The 19,754-nt window shown below is 48.8% G+C and overlaps 1 protein-coding gene across 6 annotated transcripts in view; it reads right to left on the minus strand.

Annotated features, from left to right (window-relative positions):
- The window catches only part of LOC118505219 (transcriptional regulator ovo), a 32,052-nt gene extending 20,544 nt beyond the window's left edge, over positions 1-11,508 (minus strand). For 2 of the 6 annotated variants that reach the window (XM_036040788.1, XM_036040741.1), the window contains exons 1-2: positions 11,232-11,411; positions 9,218-10,019 (exon numbers count right to left, since the gene is read on the minus strand). In XM_036040788.1, coding sequence (XP_035896681.1) covers positions 9,218-9,422 — 205 coding nt within the window. In that variant the 5' untranslated portion in view covers positions 9,423-10,019; positions 11,232-11,411. The other 4 variants (XM_036040777.1, XM_036040759.1, XM_036040751.1 and 1 more) reach the window with 4 other exon arrangements.
- Between the last annotated feature and the right edge of the window lie 8,246 nt (positions 11,509-19,754).

Consider the following 19,754-nt stretch of genomic DNA (forward strand, 5'->3'; position numbering starts at 1 on the left):
GTTTTTTTTTATGGCCGGCGACATAATACCTCCACCGAACCCGATGCCCGCCACCATCCGTCATCGTGTGCTGAAACCGTTTCCGTTACGGAACATACATTCGAAGCGGTATTGGGGCAAAAGACGCAATAAAAAAAGACCTCCTCCCCCATTAACATGAAATAAAAAGGATCTGCAGAGAGAGAGAGGGAAAGAGAGAAGAAGAAGAAAGGCCAAAGAGAAGAAAATGCAAAACTCGTTTGCGAAGGTGAAGTAGTGTTCCGCGATTTTTGTTTTTTTCTTTCGCCGAGGATGATGATCGGAGTTCTTGTGGTGAAGCGATGGCTCTGTTGCAGACCGACAGAGATACGCAGAAAAAAACAAGCAAATCTTATTTACCAATAAAATATTTATAAGCTTAAAGGCTCCTTTTTCTTCTGTGGGGGGTGTAAATATTTTCAAAATTTCCATCCGAGTCTTCCGATGTGCGCGAATCATCAAACGGTGAAAATAAAGGCTTACGTTTATCACCCCAATCATCCCCAATAATAAAACTGCCACGTACATCCAATCCTAATCCAGCATCGCAACCATTAAGGGAGAATTCATCACAAAACTGGGTCGTGTGGATAATATTTGGTAGTTAATTCTTCGATGGCCTAATTAAAAGGAGCTTTAAAGACAACTGCAAGAGAATAAGGCTTTCAACCAGAATAATCCCGGCACAGCTGCAATTAACTGTCGACTAATAAACAGACCATTAAACACCACATAATGTTGCAACAATTCAGTTGCACCCGAACAGCAAGTGATGCCGAGCACGCCCATCGCGAATGAATTATCGCGCAAGAAGCGTTGTTAAATCTCTTCCCGTCTATACTTCACAGGAAAAACGGGTGGCGCAATCTCTAACAAGTGCAAGCAGTGCATCGGCAAACCACAAAAAAAGGAAGCCGGCAACAGTAAAATTGACCACAGTCATAAAATGTTCCTCTCTCGTACCATTCACGGTCGCACATACAAGCGCACCGTAAGGAGAGCCGCGCGCGCTGCGTTTAAAATGCGCGCGCATATCCTTGACCTAAAGACGCGCACTTCCATCCCTACCCCCCCACCTTGCCTTAACCGCTAGAAGGTGCATAAGGAAAGGGAAGCAAATTAGGCGGCATCCAGTTTAGTGGGGGGGTATTAGCTTGAAGCACAACTAAATATTAACACTCCAACAGCTCGTTACGGTTCACAAGGGAAACAACACAATTCTATCAGGCAGGATTCAGCAAAAGGGGGTGAGCACGCCAACAGGCACCAAATGTACAAACAACTGTATCCTTTTTTACTGGGGCTTTTTCAATACTTTGGCAGCCACGACGAAGGTGTTTAGTGAGGCGTTGATGGCACTTTATTGCATCATAAATGCAGCACTTGGCGATTTTAATAACTGTGTAAATGGGAAAAAACATCTGGATGAGCGCCTTTTACACGATACAGTGTTGGGCCAAATAATATAAGCACATAAAATAGGAGTTGAACGTTGAAGTTATAAGGAGCTCTCAGCTTTGCAATCATATAATGGATTTTTGCAAACAGCCAGGGGGGTTCCTTGCAAATCCCACTGTGCAGTAAAGGAAGAGCTTATTAAATTAAATATTTCCCACTAAGTTTCACCACTAAACGTGTTTGAATATGTATGCTCGGGAAGGGTTTTGTTGTCTTGTTTTTATAAAACTGTTTTGCTGTTTCCTCTTTTCGGGATAGCAATAAGCGTTGCTTTTGTTTTTGCACACCTTTTGTTGATGTGTGTGTGTGCCCGCGAGCACGCGCCCAAGAGCATCACGCACCAACTGGTTAACCCTGATGACACACACACCCCACTCTGACCTCTCGGTCCCACCCCACCCCCTCCCGGGGGGGGAGGCCTTTTCCTCGCTCCCGCTTTCCGGGCAGGCAGGCAGGCAGAGGTTGTTTCAATATTCCTTTCTGGTGCACAAACGCTTGGAAGGTGACAAACATTAACCGGAGGAATGCGGGGGGGGGGGAGGAGAGGATGGGAGGGAGTAAACCCTTTCACCCACCCTTCTCCCTCATCCCTCCCTATCCTCCACCACCTCCTCCCTCATGTCCCTCATATGCACACCAGAAGATCTTGGCAACGCGTGCCGCTATATAGCAGCGCGCGTTTGGTTGACGGTCGTCGCGCCACAAAATCCGCGATCTGTGCGGCGAGCGCGCGCGCGTAGGCGAGGACACCAAACTTGACCTAGATTTTTGTGTGCTGTTTGTACGGCGACGGCGCACACACACACACAGCTCCATTCAAACCGGTCCCTTCCTCGCGCGTGCGTAATAATGTAAGCGAGAAGAAAGATTTGCATAGCTTTAGTTTTTTTTATTACGAACAGTTCAATGTAATGGATGTGTTATAATGTCCCACACACACACACACGTATACACACATCATATATTATGCAAATCAATCGGGAGGACACTTCGGGGCACACCATCCCGAAGCATCTCTCTTTTCTCCCTGAATCGCGTTTTATTGGTGTTGAATCTCGCGAGGAACAACGGTTTGAGCTTACACCCTCCTCAGCTATTCAATTTTCTGTGTATGTCTATATCGAAAAAAAAAGCAAACACCTACTTGATTGCTCCGGTTATTCGGTTATGAGATTATGCAGATTTTGTACCGTTTTGTTTCCGATTCGAGTATGCGATGGAAGGACAACCTGTGAGGAAGTTAACGTTTCGAGGGCGGAAGTAGAGGGGATAAGGTGAAAAGAAGAGGGAGTCCATCCAGCCAAGGCAAGCTCACGCAAATTTTCTCTCTCTCTCACTCTATTGCTTTATAGCTCTCCTCCAAAGACCACTTGTCGACTACCTCCTGGAAATGAGCCTACACCCGAGGTGACTCGCGAAGTGAGGAGTTCGTGGGAAAGAGGAGAAGTTACGGATTAACACAGCAAAGTCGACGTCGTCGCTCAGATCGGAAGCTGGTCCTCAAGTAGTCACATAGACACACACACACACACACATGGATACGCTAAAAAGCAACAGAGAGTCGTTAACCCTGACCTAAAAGTGCTGCAACCGCTCGACACTACACCACGGACAACTATATACCTCTGGGGAGTTGCTGCTGCTGCTGGTGGCCGGTGTGGTACGAGGGGGGGGGGGGGGGGTTTGCATTGACTAGAATCGATTGAATCAAGAAGTGTGCGTGTGTGTCTCCCTGTGTCTAGGACACTGCCGAGAGGATAACGTGACTTTGGGGAATATCCCATTATACTTCAAGGACTTTGAGGTTCTCTATCTAATATCCCATTATACTACAAGGTTTGAGGACTCCATGTTTTAGATGCGAACTAACCAGGCTTACTGGTTGGAAGTTCTAGAGACCTATCTCAACCAGAATGGAAGGTATAGTAAGCTCACCAAGCAATGGAACATCATCATAAACGACCCTCGAAAGACATAGAGCAAAACTGGAAAGAACAGTTCGACTGTGTACATACAGCATTCGCGAAATATCCCACCCGTACCGTCGAGAAAAAAAACCCCAAAAAACAGTTAACGAATAAATAAACAAGCCCACATCTCAGCACGCACCACACGCGCGGGGTCCTCCTCTCTGCCTTCCATCATGCCACGATTCGGGCTGAAATCCATAAAGACTGTATTTTTTTTTCTGCCCGTCAAACAGACACACACACGCACAAAACCGCGACGGAATCAGAATCTATGCCAAGACCAAGGCCTTTCTGCTCTCTTTCCGATTTGCGGTCTCGCTCGCTCGCTCTCGCTGCCACCGCTGGTGACAGTTGGCGACCCTCGACAGTTGACGACAAGACGAACAAACAAAAAAAAAAAAAAAAGCTCAAACCGGAGCCTTCCCATAAAACGCTAACAGAACCGCAAAGATAGACTGGAGGAGACGAGACGTGTCTGGGCGTTAAACGAAAGACTTCAATCGCACCGTAAGCGACGAACGTGCAATGCCGAACCTGAGCTGTTCGGCGGTGAGGAATCAAAGCGGGGTGGGGGATGGGGATCAGGGGTAAAAGGTAGTTCTCAACCGGTGCTCTCTGTGCACCTGTGTGTGTTTGTGTGTGTTCGGAGGGGAAATGATATAATAACCCTCAACCAGTCGAAACGATCAAGATCAGCGGAGTGTGAGGCGAGTCGAGCACGCAAAACGTTTCATCTTTTGGAGTGTTTTGGTGGTGGTGGTGGTGGCTAGAGGTGGGCTGGAAGCGTGAGGGGCACACCGTGCATTGTGTCTAGGGCAGTGGAAGGAGCTGATGATGCTGTGCGTGTTTGGCGCTTTTGCATCGCATCGAGCGAACAAAAAAAAAACATTCACACACCAGCCAGCGGCAGCAGTAGAAGGGGTTCACCTCGACCACGAAAAAGCGAAAATAGCGTGCGCGTCGGCGAAGAGAGACCCTGAGACGGTGACGGCGCGCGGCGACTAACGACGACGGCGACGATGCATATAAATTGCTAGTCTCTTTGCCCGCCGCCGCCATTATGCATTACAAGGAGTGTGTTGGTATCATGTGGGTGAGAAAGTAGATCAGAACAATATTCTAACAGGTTTAAGGAGGCTCACCCAAAGCAGAAATATAATTGGAGCTGCGGGTTCTGATGAGATTAGGCTCAATTAGATGGCATTATCTACCTCTTGTTTTTGTAAGAAGAGAAATAGAGCTAGACTCGGTCCGGCTCCGGTGGGCTAGTAATGTGTCCTGAGAACTGGGCACCGAACAGAGGAGTCCTAAATTGAAATGATGGTGTTGATGGGTCCTCAAGGATGGTCTGTGTATTAAAGTATTAGACGACGGTTATAGGCTTCAAGCGATATTGAAATATTCTGCCGTAGGTCACAACTCAGCTAAAGTCAACATCAAAATTGATCCTCCAGAATATCTGAGGTAATGGATAACCAGACTACGGCGCTAGACCTTGGGTACCATCCAGGAATTCTTCAGCTAGCCATGACATATAAAAACTAACTAAATACACTAAAAAAAGTACACTTTCCTGATGGACCTATTGATCCACAACAAGTTAATAACTCAACGAAGTTCATCATCGAAGCCGAGATATTCCGGACGTTGGCAGACGAAGGTGCTAGAACGTGGAAGACTTCGAGAGCTTTCGAACCAACTTGAACTCATACCTGATGAACCTGTTCCTCTTCAAGTTTGGCTAACTCAACTCAGTTCAACTTCAAACCCGATCAGCGGGTATGTATGTGGATAGCGTTTTTGGAGCTTCGTTCCTCCCTCTGACATGCGTATGACGACCCTTCTCCAACGCACCAAAGAAGTCCAAAAAAAAAAGAGCCCAAAAACGGGAGCAACAGCACCACAATAAATTCTATCTAGCACTGTCGTCAAAAAGCCGCCAATTTTTCCGCTGACACATCAAACAGCACCAACAACAACGGCTATAGGGCCGCTAGCGAGGCCCTAAAATCATTAAAGGAACCATCGCGTTTGGCATAAGGCCCGGGGGGAAGGGTGTTAAAAATGGGGCAGGTGGAAAATAAAAATCAAATAACCCATCAACGACAAGTTGGCGACGAATTTGAAACGCGTGCGCATGTGAGGTGAGGTGTTCTTGCCTAAATGGAAGAAAAAACTTCTTTGGTTGTTCTTCGGACGGTGGAACGAGCGGGGTGGAGCAGTACGGTGGCAGGCGCGGAAGATGCACCGTCGTGTGCAATTATTTGCTGGCGTTTGGTGAAATTTTGCCTACACACACACACACGCGTGCGCGCACTCTCTCTCCTTCGCTCCCGCGCTCGCACACAGCAATGGAAATTTGAAACAATTGGCGACGAAAATGGAAACCATTTGTTTGAATAGCAAACCTTAAAATCCACCAGGATGTCGTCACACTGCTAACCCCCCCCCCCCCCCCCCCTCCTTCACGCTCTTGTTGTTCTTCTTATCGTTTGCGTGTGTGTGTGAGTGTCCTCCACACCTTCAGTCTCGTTTAGCCTTTGCTTTCGTAACGATGACTTTGTTTTAATTGAAGGAAAATTAAATAAATACACCCTGGGCTCTTGCGGGAGTTCTCCGGGGAGGTTTGCACTGGAACTTGAGGACTCACACGATGATTGCAGCACACACTGTTTTCAATTGAAACGGATATATCTCGCTAGATATCGAGACTCTTGGCTGCTGTTTTTTTTTTGCGGCTCCTGCTTCGCCTGCATATCAATGTCTTCCACTCCGGTCCCCCAGCCAACTTTAACATGAGAGCACCGAATTGATTGAAACTGTCGCGGCGAAACGGATTATCTAACGCGACCAAACGCAGTCAAATCAATTTTGCATTCATCCCCCGGAGGTTGTGCGCGGCGGCGCTTTTGTAACGGGGTCTTCTCCTCGGTTTCGTTTTTTTTTTTACTTTTGCTCCCGCTTGAAGCTCTCGTCCCGGGTGCCGGTGTTGGGCGGCACAGCAGGCAGGGAAAAGTGCATTCCATGTGAGTGCATCCCATTAGCCCGACGGCGAGGTAGCGAAGCGGATAAGGAAGATGCACCTATTTCACATGGTTGGTGTTGTAAGGAAGGCAAAACGGAGCACCGAAATCGATTTGAAATGGAAATTTTTCGTTGCGAGCAAACAAATATTCCCAACCCCATACCCTTTGAAGAGTGAGTAGGAAAACACACAAGCTAAATTGCATAAAACACGAACGACGAGATGATTGGCATATATCTGTGACAGAGGGTATATGCAGACTTCGTTTCGATAGCGGAAGAACGAGCAGGGACGAAACGGATTGTGCAATCGCACAATGAACCAAGCTGGGTGCATGTGCATATGCTACTCCACAGTTGGTGTGTGTATCCGAGTGCTAAAGTGCATTGCGAATGAGTCCAGAATAGAGGACACACACAAGGAGTCACCGTGGGCAGGTGGGATCTTAGCGGGATGTTCTGGGTCTCTAGCGGGGAGGGGTGTGAGGGGGGTCACTGGTAGCAAAAATTTGTCGGAGCTCTTTATCCACAATTTTCCACCTGTTTTCTAACCTATCAGCAAGTCGCAACTTGAATATCCCAACATCGACCGACAGGACACAGGAAGGGATGTTTTCTAGCATCATTTTAATCAAGACATAACACCGAGGTGGGACATAAAGGGAAAAGAGGACGTAAACAGCTATAAAACTTGATGTCCAGCTAGAGTCTTGTTGGGTACTTCTAACCTCAAAAGTTCTTCGATATAGTTCCGAAGCGGCTTAGCTCTTCAAGATCTTCTTCAGAAGTGCACGAGTGGACCGAAATCGAATCACTGCACCGAGACATCGTTACAACAGCACCGGCAGTGGTTACATGATGCGACCTGAAAAGGAAACGAGTGTGCAAAAATACAACAACAAAAAATATGCTAAAGCAGCATCTCCGTAACGACCACGGTTACTATCCACACACACACACACACACGTTCTCTTCCTTCCTCCGCTGAAATTAAGCGCAACGAGAGCAAAAGTCGTCGGGCAGGGCGCGGTGGCGCACATCGCAATCTCGGCAGGCACTCTCTCGTCCGGCATTCGAGAAGCTCGAGAAGTGCTCGAGGACACTGAACCACGTGTATTCAGATTATGCTAAATGCATGCCCGCCCCTCTCGAGCGTACTCTTTCACCCGTTTCCCTCGCGTTCCATCCCTGGGTGTGCGCGATTTCCACTTTCTCGTTCCTTACCACCAAAAAAACTTAAAGCGTTCGGCGCCTTCATTGCATTTTAATGCTCCACACTCTACAGTGGACGGATCAATTCTTCTCGAACATAGCGCGGGGCTGGAGCGAGGAATGGGGCAAGCGACTACATAAAATTCTAGAGCACCAGCCACCACCTCCTCACCATGATTGGGTCCTGTTTATCCCGGATCCATCTATCTAGTTCCTCGGGGCACAATTTCATAACACCGGCAGAGACGACAGACCGCGCGCGCAACAGTACGCGAAGGGACGCCCGCCACCCAGAGGTTGGGCTGGTTGTGTGCGCAGTTTGAAAACGAATTCATCGCGAACGAACGGTGCTTTTGTGGTTCAGTTCAGGAGGTTGAGAACCTGGGAGGACAGAGCTCCTGCTACCCTCGCCCTGCATGTGTTGTTGATGTGGCTGCCGGTGGTGTTGTGGCTCTTTAGGATGTACGCAAAATAAAGAGGAGCAAAGCGCGAGAAGGAGTTGAAGCTGTATGATGAATACTAATGCCAACGAGCGAAAACAACGACAAAAAAAAAAAAACGATCGACAAAACAGTTGCAACCCGGAGCACACCACAGGTACCGATTGAGGTCGGAAGAAACGGTAGCGGCAGTAGAAGATCTAGAACTTCAACCGGGGGGTTTCCTTTCGCAGCCGTTCCAATAATGTTGATGAAATGCTACACAACTTCGAGAGGTCCTACCATTTCTGGCATGCATTGACTTCAATTACCCGCAGATACTCAGCCATGCAGTCGGAGACTGGGATGATTCACGCAGGACTCACATGATTCCGAGATATCCAGGTCAACAAAGACAACAGGTTGTTTGCATGGAAATATTACCCATTCTTTTACATGTATCAGTTAATTAGAGTGTCTCGGCCATTACAACTTCAGGAAGTCTTGATGTGACATTTCCGCCATGTTGTGACTTAATTAGCCTGTGTGCAGAGGAACAATCTTTAGATGAGGTCTGAGGACCACTATGCCCACTAGGTCCAAGCATAATGGATGCTCAAATATGCCTTGCAATCTTCAGAGAATCTCAAGGATCAACAAGGAGACTTCAAGTTTTTACATCCATATAAAGATCCTCCAGGAGACGAGGAGCAGATTTCTCCTCATCGCGTAATATGTCCACACTCTATCGTGGAGCTGATCCAAGAACCAACACCAACACCAACGTCTGGAAACTTCTCACCCATATTTGCGCCGATCTGATTAACGCCCTTTTTTTTTGGCTACGAACACCACCAAAGTAAATTTGATAAGCGCCTATGACGTAATCGTTACCGGTGTTGGCCAACCACCAAGAGATATCCCGTAGCAATTCTAGTAGGATCGGTAACGGGATTTAAAATTCTAAGAACGCAGAACAGTGAACCAGTGAAGGTGTGTGATTGTCTTGGTCAACGTTGAGGTATCACCGTTACTTTCGTCGAACTCTTCCCATCATTCATTCTTAGTCTAGTGAGTGAAGGCATTTGGGTAAAAATGAAACAACCAAACACTTACCGGACGAATCATCATGCTCGCGCTTGCGGGACACGAGGGACAGTGGCTCATTGCTTCCCACCTCACTGGCGCTGCCGACCCCATCGTCGACCACACTGCTACCACCGCCACCGCCCGGTCCGACGTGGCTATTTTTCTGGGCCTCCTCCACCAACCGCAGCTGCTGCTGATGGAGCCGGTTCTTGATCAGGAAGATCTTCGGCATGCTGCTGCTGCTTCTTCGCTTTCGCCTCGCTTGGCTAACCCGCTACTACTCCACTACGGTACGTGTGTGTGCTAGGGCACCACCACTTGGGTACGCGACACACACAACCCGTCGTCGCGCCAGAGCTCGTCCTTTGTGTTGCGGGTGCGCACACACACACACACAGCTCAATCGCTCGCACGAGAGCTAATAAGACGGGGACGCGTCGATGCGTTGGAACAAATTGTATCTTCTTTAGAATCCCGGGCAGAAAGGAAAAAAAAAAAAACTGGTGTCCTGCCAGTATTAACTTGCCGTCTCGCAAACTCGCATATATACATGCATTCCTACACACACACACACGCAAGCACCTGTTGCGTGCCGCACATTAACACATACCCTTTAGGCGAGCACTTTTTCTTTTGTTACACAAACAATTATTATCTTTCTTTTTTTTTTGATGAACTTTTCCCCGGGGTTGGATGGTGATTAGAAGCAATTTTCACATACACATACACACATACGAACACGCATGCACTACTAACTCACATTCGGTCCACAAGAACAAAAACCCTTTGCCTTCTCTTTTTTTATCACTTTTCTTAACTGGACCTGGCGCTAAACGAGGAAGAAGAAGAAGAAGAACGGAAGGAGAAACTTAATATGGCGGCTCACTAAGTCACTAAAACACGAGGGTGCGCGCGCGCGTGCTTGTTCGGGTTGATAGATGATGATGAAAATAGAGGATTGCCAGCATTGCCAAAACGTTGGGGGTTGGGAAAACTGGGATGGGGAGGGTGGGAGGTTTTTGGAGAAGGAAAATCGCACACAATCCGGAACCGGAAATCGAACAACGGTTGTCCTGTGTCCACTGGATGTTGATTGTGGGGTAATGATGATGAAAATGGGTTGGAAAATTTCACTCCAAACCCGGCTCCTCTTTTATACGGTGTAGGTTGATTGTGGTGAAGTTTTATAATCGGACAATTTCACACACACACACACACACACAGACACTCAAAAAAAAGGATTCGATTTCCGGAAGTGTGTGTGTGTGAGTTCGTGTGTGTTTTTCCACCCCCCCTTTCCACTCTCCCTTACTGGTCCTTCTCTGGGAGTGGGGGAAAATTACTAAACTTTTCTTTTTTTACTAAGAAAAATCACACACACACACGGTTGCTGTTACTTTTCAACAAAAACACGCGCACGCACACACAAGCGATCGTCGGGGTTTTTTTCTTTTCATTGGAAAACTTTATTTTGTGTTTACTTTTTGCTGTTTCCAGGTCATATTTTTTGTTACGTTTTGTTGTGTTTTGTTCTGTTTGGTTTTGCGCTAGTACGGCACAGCACAATATCACACATCATGCTATCCACACGATTACGACACAACACAACTGCACGGGGCCGTGTGTGTGTGTATGAAAAACACGCGGCGGAAAATGTTTTCCCACACCTTCACTTTTCCTGCTGAAAAGCTTCCTACACATTGGCTGGTCCAAATGAGTCCTTTCGGTGTTGCTTCACGCACGCACTCTTACATCTGTGTGTGGGTTGTTGCACACAATTGCACACCACTAGCAGCACATCAAAACAATGCACAAGCCCGCACAAACGTCACTTCGGGAGTGATCGCTAGAACAACAAGCGCGGCTTAGTGTGACACGACGGCCCGTGCACCGTGTCAAGTGCGTACACACACACTCACGCACGCACACACAGCGAGGGCACCGGGTTGCTGATGAACGTTTGTTGCTTGATGAGAGTATGTTGGTAGTGTGTTTCGCCGCATACAATCAATCCACAGGAATGCTTTTGCTCCATATGTACCTGCTGCCCGGTATGGATCCCGAGGATAAGGAAAACTGGTGCGCGCACTCACAAAGCCACATACACACAAACATACATATGAACGCGTTTTTCTTTTCTCCCCCCTTCGTTTCTGTCCGCCACCGCAACGGCTCCCGCACCGGACAGGAGAGGATGAGTGATGCGTTAATTCTTTACAACGTTCTACCTTCAACTGAAGCACACCGAACGAACGCTACACTCGCCAAGCCTAGCCCCGGGTCGGACGCGCTGCTGGTACCGTGCCGGAGCAGTACCGGCAGCAGGTTGACGCTTGCTCACTCTCGCACATCTGAACCTGAGGCCACGCTAAGCCCGGTGAGCTTGCGCGCCGCTTCACCATACAGGTTTTTTTGCCCCGTTTTGCTCTCCTTCTCCTTCTGGCGAGTTCGCTCACTCGTGAGCGCGCCCTCGCTCTCTCTCGCTCGCGCTACATGCACGACGACACATTCCTGTGCACTGGACGAACGGATGGTTCAGGTGTCTCACTCACGCCCCTCCTAGAACGGGCTCGCACATTCTCGCACTCGTTTTAGCTCACTCGTTCTCTCTTTCTCACTCGTTCTTACCGCCTTTTTGATCGCCCGCGTACCGTGTATAGAGCGATACACGCATGAGTGGCTTTCCGTATTAAACGCACCGCGAGTCCATCCATCGGGATGTGTGTGTGTGTGTGTGGATTTTTATTTTACTTCTATTCTACTACTTTTCTGACCAACCTGCGACGCACATCTTCCCAAGCAATTCTTGTAAGAAACCACACACACACGCGGACGTGTCCAATATTCTGGAGGAATCCCTTTACGTGGTCTTCCCGACCATATCATGCCCGTTTCCTGTTTTCCTCACACTCGCTGACGATCTTCACCTAGCCTCCTTCACACACCTCTCGGGATCGTCCACCATTAAGCGCCCACCAAGAATCAAGCGCTTTTTTGTGGATGAATGACGTTCGGACGTGGTAGCCTTTCTTTCTTGTACATCGTTCCTGTTTTGCATTGTTCTGCGATGCACCGTACCAGGAAGATCCTAGCGGAATATCGGGACGTTTAAATTAGCGGTGGGGGGGTTTTGAGACAATAGCCAACCGTCCAAATACTCTGCCCGTCGAACCGTTACTTTAAAATCCACAACTTGGTGGCGGACAATAGCATCCTCACAAAGTTTGATGTCTCCAAAACGTCAAGAGATTCAAGATCAAGGCCTCAAAAAGAACACTTGGGTCATTTCTATATCCCGATATCATATTCCCGTTTCCTATTTGCTCGGACGGAACACCTTCGCGGCGGGAAGTTGATGCAAGAGGTGCCAGTGAGGTGTGAAATTTTAGAACATTGCTTTGCGCTGTATCTCCTGAGCAAAGGTACCCAGCACACGTGGACGACGGTAACGACGAAGAAGACGAAAATGTTCAATTCAGCAAAATAGGCACAACAAACGCAGTGTGCTGCTACCCAGTGCGCCATGACAGTTGCGGTGCCACTCTTCTTCAACACCCTTTTGTTTTTGTTTTACTTCCCACCCTTTTATGTAGGCAGTTCGCGCATCATAAACAGCGCATATCCATTCAGCATAACTAATGCATTCTTGCGTTCTTGCCGCTGGGTTAGGTCCCGGTGCTGGCCGGGTACAAGATACATCTCTCTCTCTTTCTCTCTCTCGGTCTGTGATATTGTACCTGGGCGTTTTTTAATGGTTTTGGTTGATGCAGCTGAAAACAAAATGCAAGAAAAACCCCTAATTATTAGATGAACCGATGCTCATTCAGGTTCAGGTTTAGGAGTGGACCCATTCGATACCTACCGCCTGTACCTGCCAGGATACCGACTGTCGGAATGTGTCTTTTTTCTTGTGAGGTTCCATCGAACATGATTATCCGGGGCAGAGATTGGGCAGTTTGAGGCCCAATGGAACCCAGTTTTCGGACGTAGTCACAGGACACAAGGGCATGGACATCGTTCCGGTTACAGGTTCCCGAGTCGCTTGCATACGTGGGGAGTTTGGTTCACGACTTCGGTTAATGCCTGGCTACTGCGAGCTGGGGGCATGAGCCGAAGGTTTCCTTGGAGGGGAGACTGGCGAGTAGGAGAGCGAGACCGACAGAACCCGTACGCGTGTACAGGTGTACGCAAAAGCTGACGTTTTCATCCAGAGCGTACAGCAAGCGGTGTTCTCCATTCTCTCGTGCAACTACAGATATGTGTGTGCTGCCCATTTCAATGTCCACTCTCGTATGACCGAACCGTTTTGTTGATCGTCGCGCTTCGCACCACACACGGATCCCCAGTCTCCCTCCTGTCCGTGCGCTCGCGATCGATTCCTTTCCCGTTGTGCAGCGTGAGCAGGCACAGTGTATGCTGGTGGTAGAGACATATACGGTCTCTACGCACACACACAGCACGCTTCGCTAGTACACCAAGAGCGCAGTCCACGATGGTGGCCTTTTGCAGGTTTGAAGGCTAAGGCTAAGTGGGGCCTCGTATATACGCGGCACGGTGTTGCTTGCCATTGCGTACAGTTTGTGCCTCGCCTAGCTGGACGCTGTCGTGTGCTTTGTGTGTGGGGGTATGTGTGCGCGTGCATTGTGAACAGGCGGAACAGGTTTTATGTTTCTGCACCAGCGTCACGATGCCACCGGTTGACATTGGGGGCAGGCCCCGTATGCCTGGCTTGCCTACTCTTCACCGTCGTGAGTGTGTGAGCGCGCGGGTGTGCAGATTTTTCAGTGTCACGCGCACTTACACAGCCTAACCTTCGTCCGTGGCAGACAAGGCAAACGGTGGATCAAATCACGTTGGAGGCTCGTACCCCACCGCATCGGCTTATACCGGGTGCCGTACGCCGGTACGCTGTCTGCACGTGGTATTGCGAACACTTCGACTACTGTCAAACAATTTTGGAGCAAACCTCCCTCGAAAAAAACGACTCCATGTTATGCCAGGTGATGGCACGAGACCTTAGCAAGACAACGCACATCTGCAGGAGTGCAAAAAGCGAGATAAACTGCAGCAAGACTTTTCTTCCCGTCTTCCAGTCGAACATTCCCCAACAGCAGATGCAGACAAGTATCCTTGGCAACAAATTCTGCCCTGATGAGTTCCATCCATCCTTCCCAACCTTCCCGGAGGAAAGAGTTGAACTGCACCTGCAGGTACAAGAGGGAGCAAGAATTTACCGACTGTACAGATCCATCACCGTTATCATGCAATGTTGCTGTAATCGGCACGGGGAAGTCTCGCTGTAGAACAAAACCGGAGAACGCATCAAGTCATCCCACGGGGAATTGCTACCAGCTGCGGATCTGACCACATCACCATGACAAGCACAGCTTAAGTATATAGGCAGAGGAAGAAGGTAATCAGCTCTAGTGTCCACCACGCGAAGACGTACCACACTGTCAAGGCTGCCTCTGGGGAGATGCTATCCTTGAAGTGGAGTGGCAAAAACTAATCTGCATCGCACGTCTACCGGGTGATGGTTAGAGCGCGATCCAACACACCAAAGACCATTGCTAAGTGATGGCACTCACATCGGTTGCACCAACTAAGCTAGATAAACTGCTAGCCGATCTCCGTGGTGCTTAGCACAGAAACCAGCTCACCGAGTTTGAGTCTAGCTCAATTAAAATCTCTCTCAACTTTCGGAACTACGGCTTGTTTACATCGTCTCAGGCCACCATTAACGCCCCGGTCCTGTCCCGTAAATGAAACCATCTGTCACCTCCCTACCGGATCGGTAAGGATTTAACGAGCTGCTATTCAAGGCTGAATTAATGTGACGCTGGCAATGGCCGAGGACCGGTACATCGAGACCCGGTTTGCTGGACTCTACTGCACTGGATGGGACACAAAACCCGTTAGGCACCAAGGAACCAACAGATCGGAAGGAAGATGGCCTGGAGTGAGCTAGATTTAATCATAATTAAAAGCACACAGCGAGGGTCTCCTCGTCCCAAAAAAAAAAGTCACACACCACAGCTAGCTATTGCGTTCCTAATTTGTAGCGCATTATTGTTAGGCTTTAATTAAATCGAATCAGCATTATATTAGCCTCCCGGGACGGGGGAAGTGTAAACGGCTGGTGCAATTTGCCCGGTTTATGATTATTCGTTTACGAGCGTTTGATTGATTTTTATTCAATCGGAAGAGCCATATTCCCGATCGTTGCCGACCAAGGAGACATGGGTTCACTATTGGGCGCCCATTTGCATTGGCGCCTCGGGCGCACTTGTTGTTTGCTTTCGCCGCCATTTTAATCAACACGACGACGGTGCGAGTCCGTGGTGGAATGGCACCGTAAAAGCACCGAACGGCGGCATCAATAGGAGACAAAATGGTCGTAAAAGTAAGCACCGAACTGCCGTAACTGTTCGGTTCTAATGAGCAAAAGGCCGTCATTTGGTGGCTGTGCGCGTGCATCCACCGTACGGCGAATTCATGTTTCAGGTGTGGGAATCGCCTAGCCCTTCCAGATCGGTAGAAGTTCCGATCCGCCTATCGTTTCCCAGCCCAGAGGACTCGGGAGCCCTAAAAATCTGAGCATAATTCATTAAACGCATTATTGTTCCCAGTAGGACAGTGCTTTTTTTTATTGGAACATTGATGTCTAATAACAGGCGTGGCAATCAGATCACAGCTGGGCTATATCGGGCATGTATCTAGTTCCACGGTACCTTAATTTGTACCGCAACCGAAAAAAAAACCCAATAACTCTTCCGCTTCTTCCCATCCCATCCTTTGCTCTCGAAGGAGTCCTTAAATTTCTCCTGTCATTCGAGAATCCCTGGAAGGGATATTCCTGAGCGGAGAAGAAATGTCACGGGCGGGACACTATCGACTATCCCCATAGATCCTTGAACTGCAAGCTCATCGCGCGCATGCTTTCGGCACCCGGAATAAGAAACTGAGGATGACGAAGAAGCGACCCGACGAACAAGCAGATCAAAGGATCCAGGATGTTTCGTTTCCTGTCCAACCGTTCGCGTCCCATTATATGCCATTTAAAGCGGGTAGTTTGAGCGTGAGGAAGTTTCGCAAGGATGCGGTACGCGAAACAGTGGAAAGCAAATAAACTGGTGCACCTGCCATCGGTAAACCGGTTTTTTAGTTACTTGACTCAACATAAAGAAATGCTTAAATTGAGGACTTCAACTGACAGTTAAAATGTACGGAGAGCGAGGGGTCTTGGTTAGTTAGACGAAAATTTGTTTAAGAGACCTATGAGTATAGATTTAGAAGCAGATCACATCAAGATCACTAGAGCTAAAGTATATATTAGATGGACCGATGAGAGCTCAGGGCGACCAACTAAACGCCCAAAAGTAGGCAAGATAGAGCAGCACTAAGATTTAACGACGTCTCCTAGAACCCCTGATTCTGCTTTGAGTTCATCCTTTTACGATGCCTCTAGGATTGGACCCAGCTACCAACAACGGTACGTTCGCTCGCTTCCGTTCCGTTGTGTTGTGCAAAGCCTAATGGACCCAAAACCAGACTTTGATCCTTCGTTTACGATCGAGAAGGTTGAGGGCGAAAAGATGGCAGACCGCGTACGGAGTTGGTAGAGGTGTAGGGATGCGTTAATGTTCTCACCAACCGCAGCACCGTCCGCGTGGAATCGATTCGATCGGCCTTTCTGGGATACGGGTTCTGGGTCCCAAAAATCTTCCGATTTCCTATCCACCTAGAATAGTGCATTGAGGAAATTAGACCAACCAAAAAAAAAAAAAAGGTCAATGTTTGTCTGCGCCTACCTGCGTTTGCTTCTGAACTTCTGGTGGATTATCTTGTTTAACCTCACTTTGCTGTTCAATGCGATTAATGCTGGGTGTACGTGCGTGCGTGCAAGGAGCATGGGTGGGAAGAATTCCTGCTTCCATCCATTTTTGCTCTCCTACTCTTCGCGCTGTATTAATATTTGCTCTTATATTCGCATTTCCGCCTAGAATCTGGGATCTGGTAGAACACTGGAAGAAACACAATGCTCACGTCGCATCTCGTCGCACCCGAGTCCTGGGAAACGAAATCCGATCGGCCGATAAAGTTCTGCGCTGTGCAGTTCCGGTTTCGGGTGGCAGTCCCGTTTCCTGGTGAATCCATTCCCCGACTCACAGGTACGCTGAGGCTGCGAACTGTTGGAAGGCAGAAGATGCATTCTACCAACCAAACGGGTGGGATGTTAAACTTTACCGCGTGTGCCAACGCTGACTCGAGGGGGGGAGGGTTAAGTGTTTGCTGTCATGTGGAGGCATAAGGGTTACGCCCGGAGCGAAAGAGATGACACCCATCGACGGTTGTCAAACGAGTTCCCTTCCCTGATATCGCTTTTGTCGGTTGGGATATAATTTACTGCCCCGCGTACAAACAGGCTCCAAGAACAGGCTCTCGTCTGTCCTGATGTGGGCAAGAGACGGGCAAGATGTAATAAAAAATGAAACGAGCAACGCGATACGGAGGAGCGAATGGCGTCCAGATTGACCTGCCACGGTTTAATGTTGTGGAGGCGTCGTTGTGGCAGCTTTCTTTGCGGACAGCCACACAGGACGAGTACACCGAGTGGTCCGAAGCAACTAGCGGACGAAGTTCTTGTAGAACACCCGTTCCGATGGTGCAACGTGTGTGATATCGCGCAATAGGTCATTCGCCCAACCGTCGTACCGTGGCGAACTTGAGAAAGTGACCGAGACCGAGATTTAGCCGGTCTTCGGTACAATTAGTTCTGGTTCGCCGAATTCTTCCTACCGGCCTACACTATCGCTTGCTCGGTCAACTGCCCCTCAACTTTATCTCCAATGTTCCCTCAATTCTAGCCTCACATGTGGAGGTGTGTGTGTGTAGTCGAAGATGGCAGCAGCAACCATTGGATCGTGGTGATTAGAGCCTTAGGTTGGAAGAGACCCGAGTTAATTAAGGTGCATAAATAACATGGCTAAATTGTGGCGCACAGGCCCCCTTCAACTCGTCCACGTTCCGTCAGTGTTCGTCCGCCCAAAACCAAACCGGCCGTTGCATTCTGACCGAACTGGTACCTAGTGGAGGACCGGTTTTTGGGAAGGAACCGGTCGGTTGATTTTTCGGCTCCACTCCGACAGCGTCCACGGTGCCACGGGTGTACGGTCAGTACAGAAGATGGCGAAATACGCATAGGCGGACAAAGAACGGGAAGCAGCAACCTACCGGGTAAACGGTACATTTCGATTTCGATGAAAATTACCTCATACACGCGGAGCCGGTACCGATGGCCGCTGATGGCGGTGGCTGTAACGATGTAAGATCGATTAGCAGCCGTGGGGAAACAACATCGAAATGATCGGCCAGAGCCATCCGGGAGTCCACCATTACCACCATTCGGCCAGACGCTTCGGGGTTTGTTCCACGTTGTGTTAGGAACAAGTTTTTCATTATCTCCCGTTTTGTGTTTTCCTACCGTACCTGGATCATCTTCACTGCAGTTTGCTCTGGTAATGATGATGTTTAGAAAATTGATCACAACATCATCTCTGGCGTGTCTTTGTGTGCCTGCTGGACTCTCCCGGAGTAGTTGAAGAATTTTATTTTATAGGTATACCTCTAACACCATCATAGTATTGCCGAAGATTTCATCTTGCCGAATCCCTCAGGCCCTAAGGGGGGTTTGGATTAAATCAGCAAGAACCGCACGACAAGTGCCTTACCGTTCCGGGAGAACAGCGTCCAAGCTGCCCGGTTCGTTAGTGTTGGTGATCCACGTCCCGGCCCGACCGAGAACGACACTTCCCTTTGCACACCGCTCGCTAGAAGTTCAAGGACCCGACGACGACGTCGACGGGCAAAGTCCCGGAGTCTTGTGTTGGCCGGCGGGCCCCAAAGAGCGTGCTTCATTATCATAATTAGCTCCGTAGCGTACGATGGTCCGACGATGGTTTGAATTTCGAGCACTGTTGTGCAACAGCCCGACAGCGTTCTGCAGCGGAGGGTTGAATGAGAGTTATTAGGGACGCCTTCCGCTTCCCCTAGGGTGCATCCCCTCTCCCCCTCGTCCCCGCGGGTAGGTGATGGACGGGCATAGAATTATGGGCAATATTTCGTTTGCGTTTGCGGACGGTGATTAGATAACGAACGACGACGCAACGACCCACCATTTTACGGTCAAGCCATCCCGGGGGACGATCCTTTTTGCTGCTCTGGATCTTCTCGGGCAGCACACGCACAGAGGAGAGAGAGAGATAATTGGTCCTGTGGCAGACGGTGGCCTTCGGAATTCAGAGAAACATCGTGTCTGCGACAGTTCGGTGATGCGAGTTGGTCTTTCTCGAAGGTCCACTGGTTCTGCCGCCTTGCCAAACGCTTTTCGAGCAGTTTTTTAATGCTTTCTGTCTTGTTAAGTGCAAATCGTCCTATAGAATTGTTATCTAGCTTTGATAAGTACCTTAAATTAGTAATAAAAAACTACTCGAAAGTGCTCGAAAGCTGCTCAAAACTGCTCGATTTAACAAAAATCTTATCTTCGTTAGCAAACGCTAACCGC

Source organism: Anopheles stephensi, chromosome X, assembly GCF_013141755.1.
Source record: "Anopheles stephensi strain Indian chromosome X, UCI_ANSTEP_V1.0, whole genome shotgun sequence".
Lineage (NCBI taxonomy): Eukaryota > Metazoa > Arthropoda > Insecta > Diptera > Culicidae > Anopheles > Anopheles stephensi.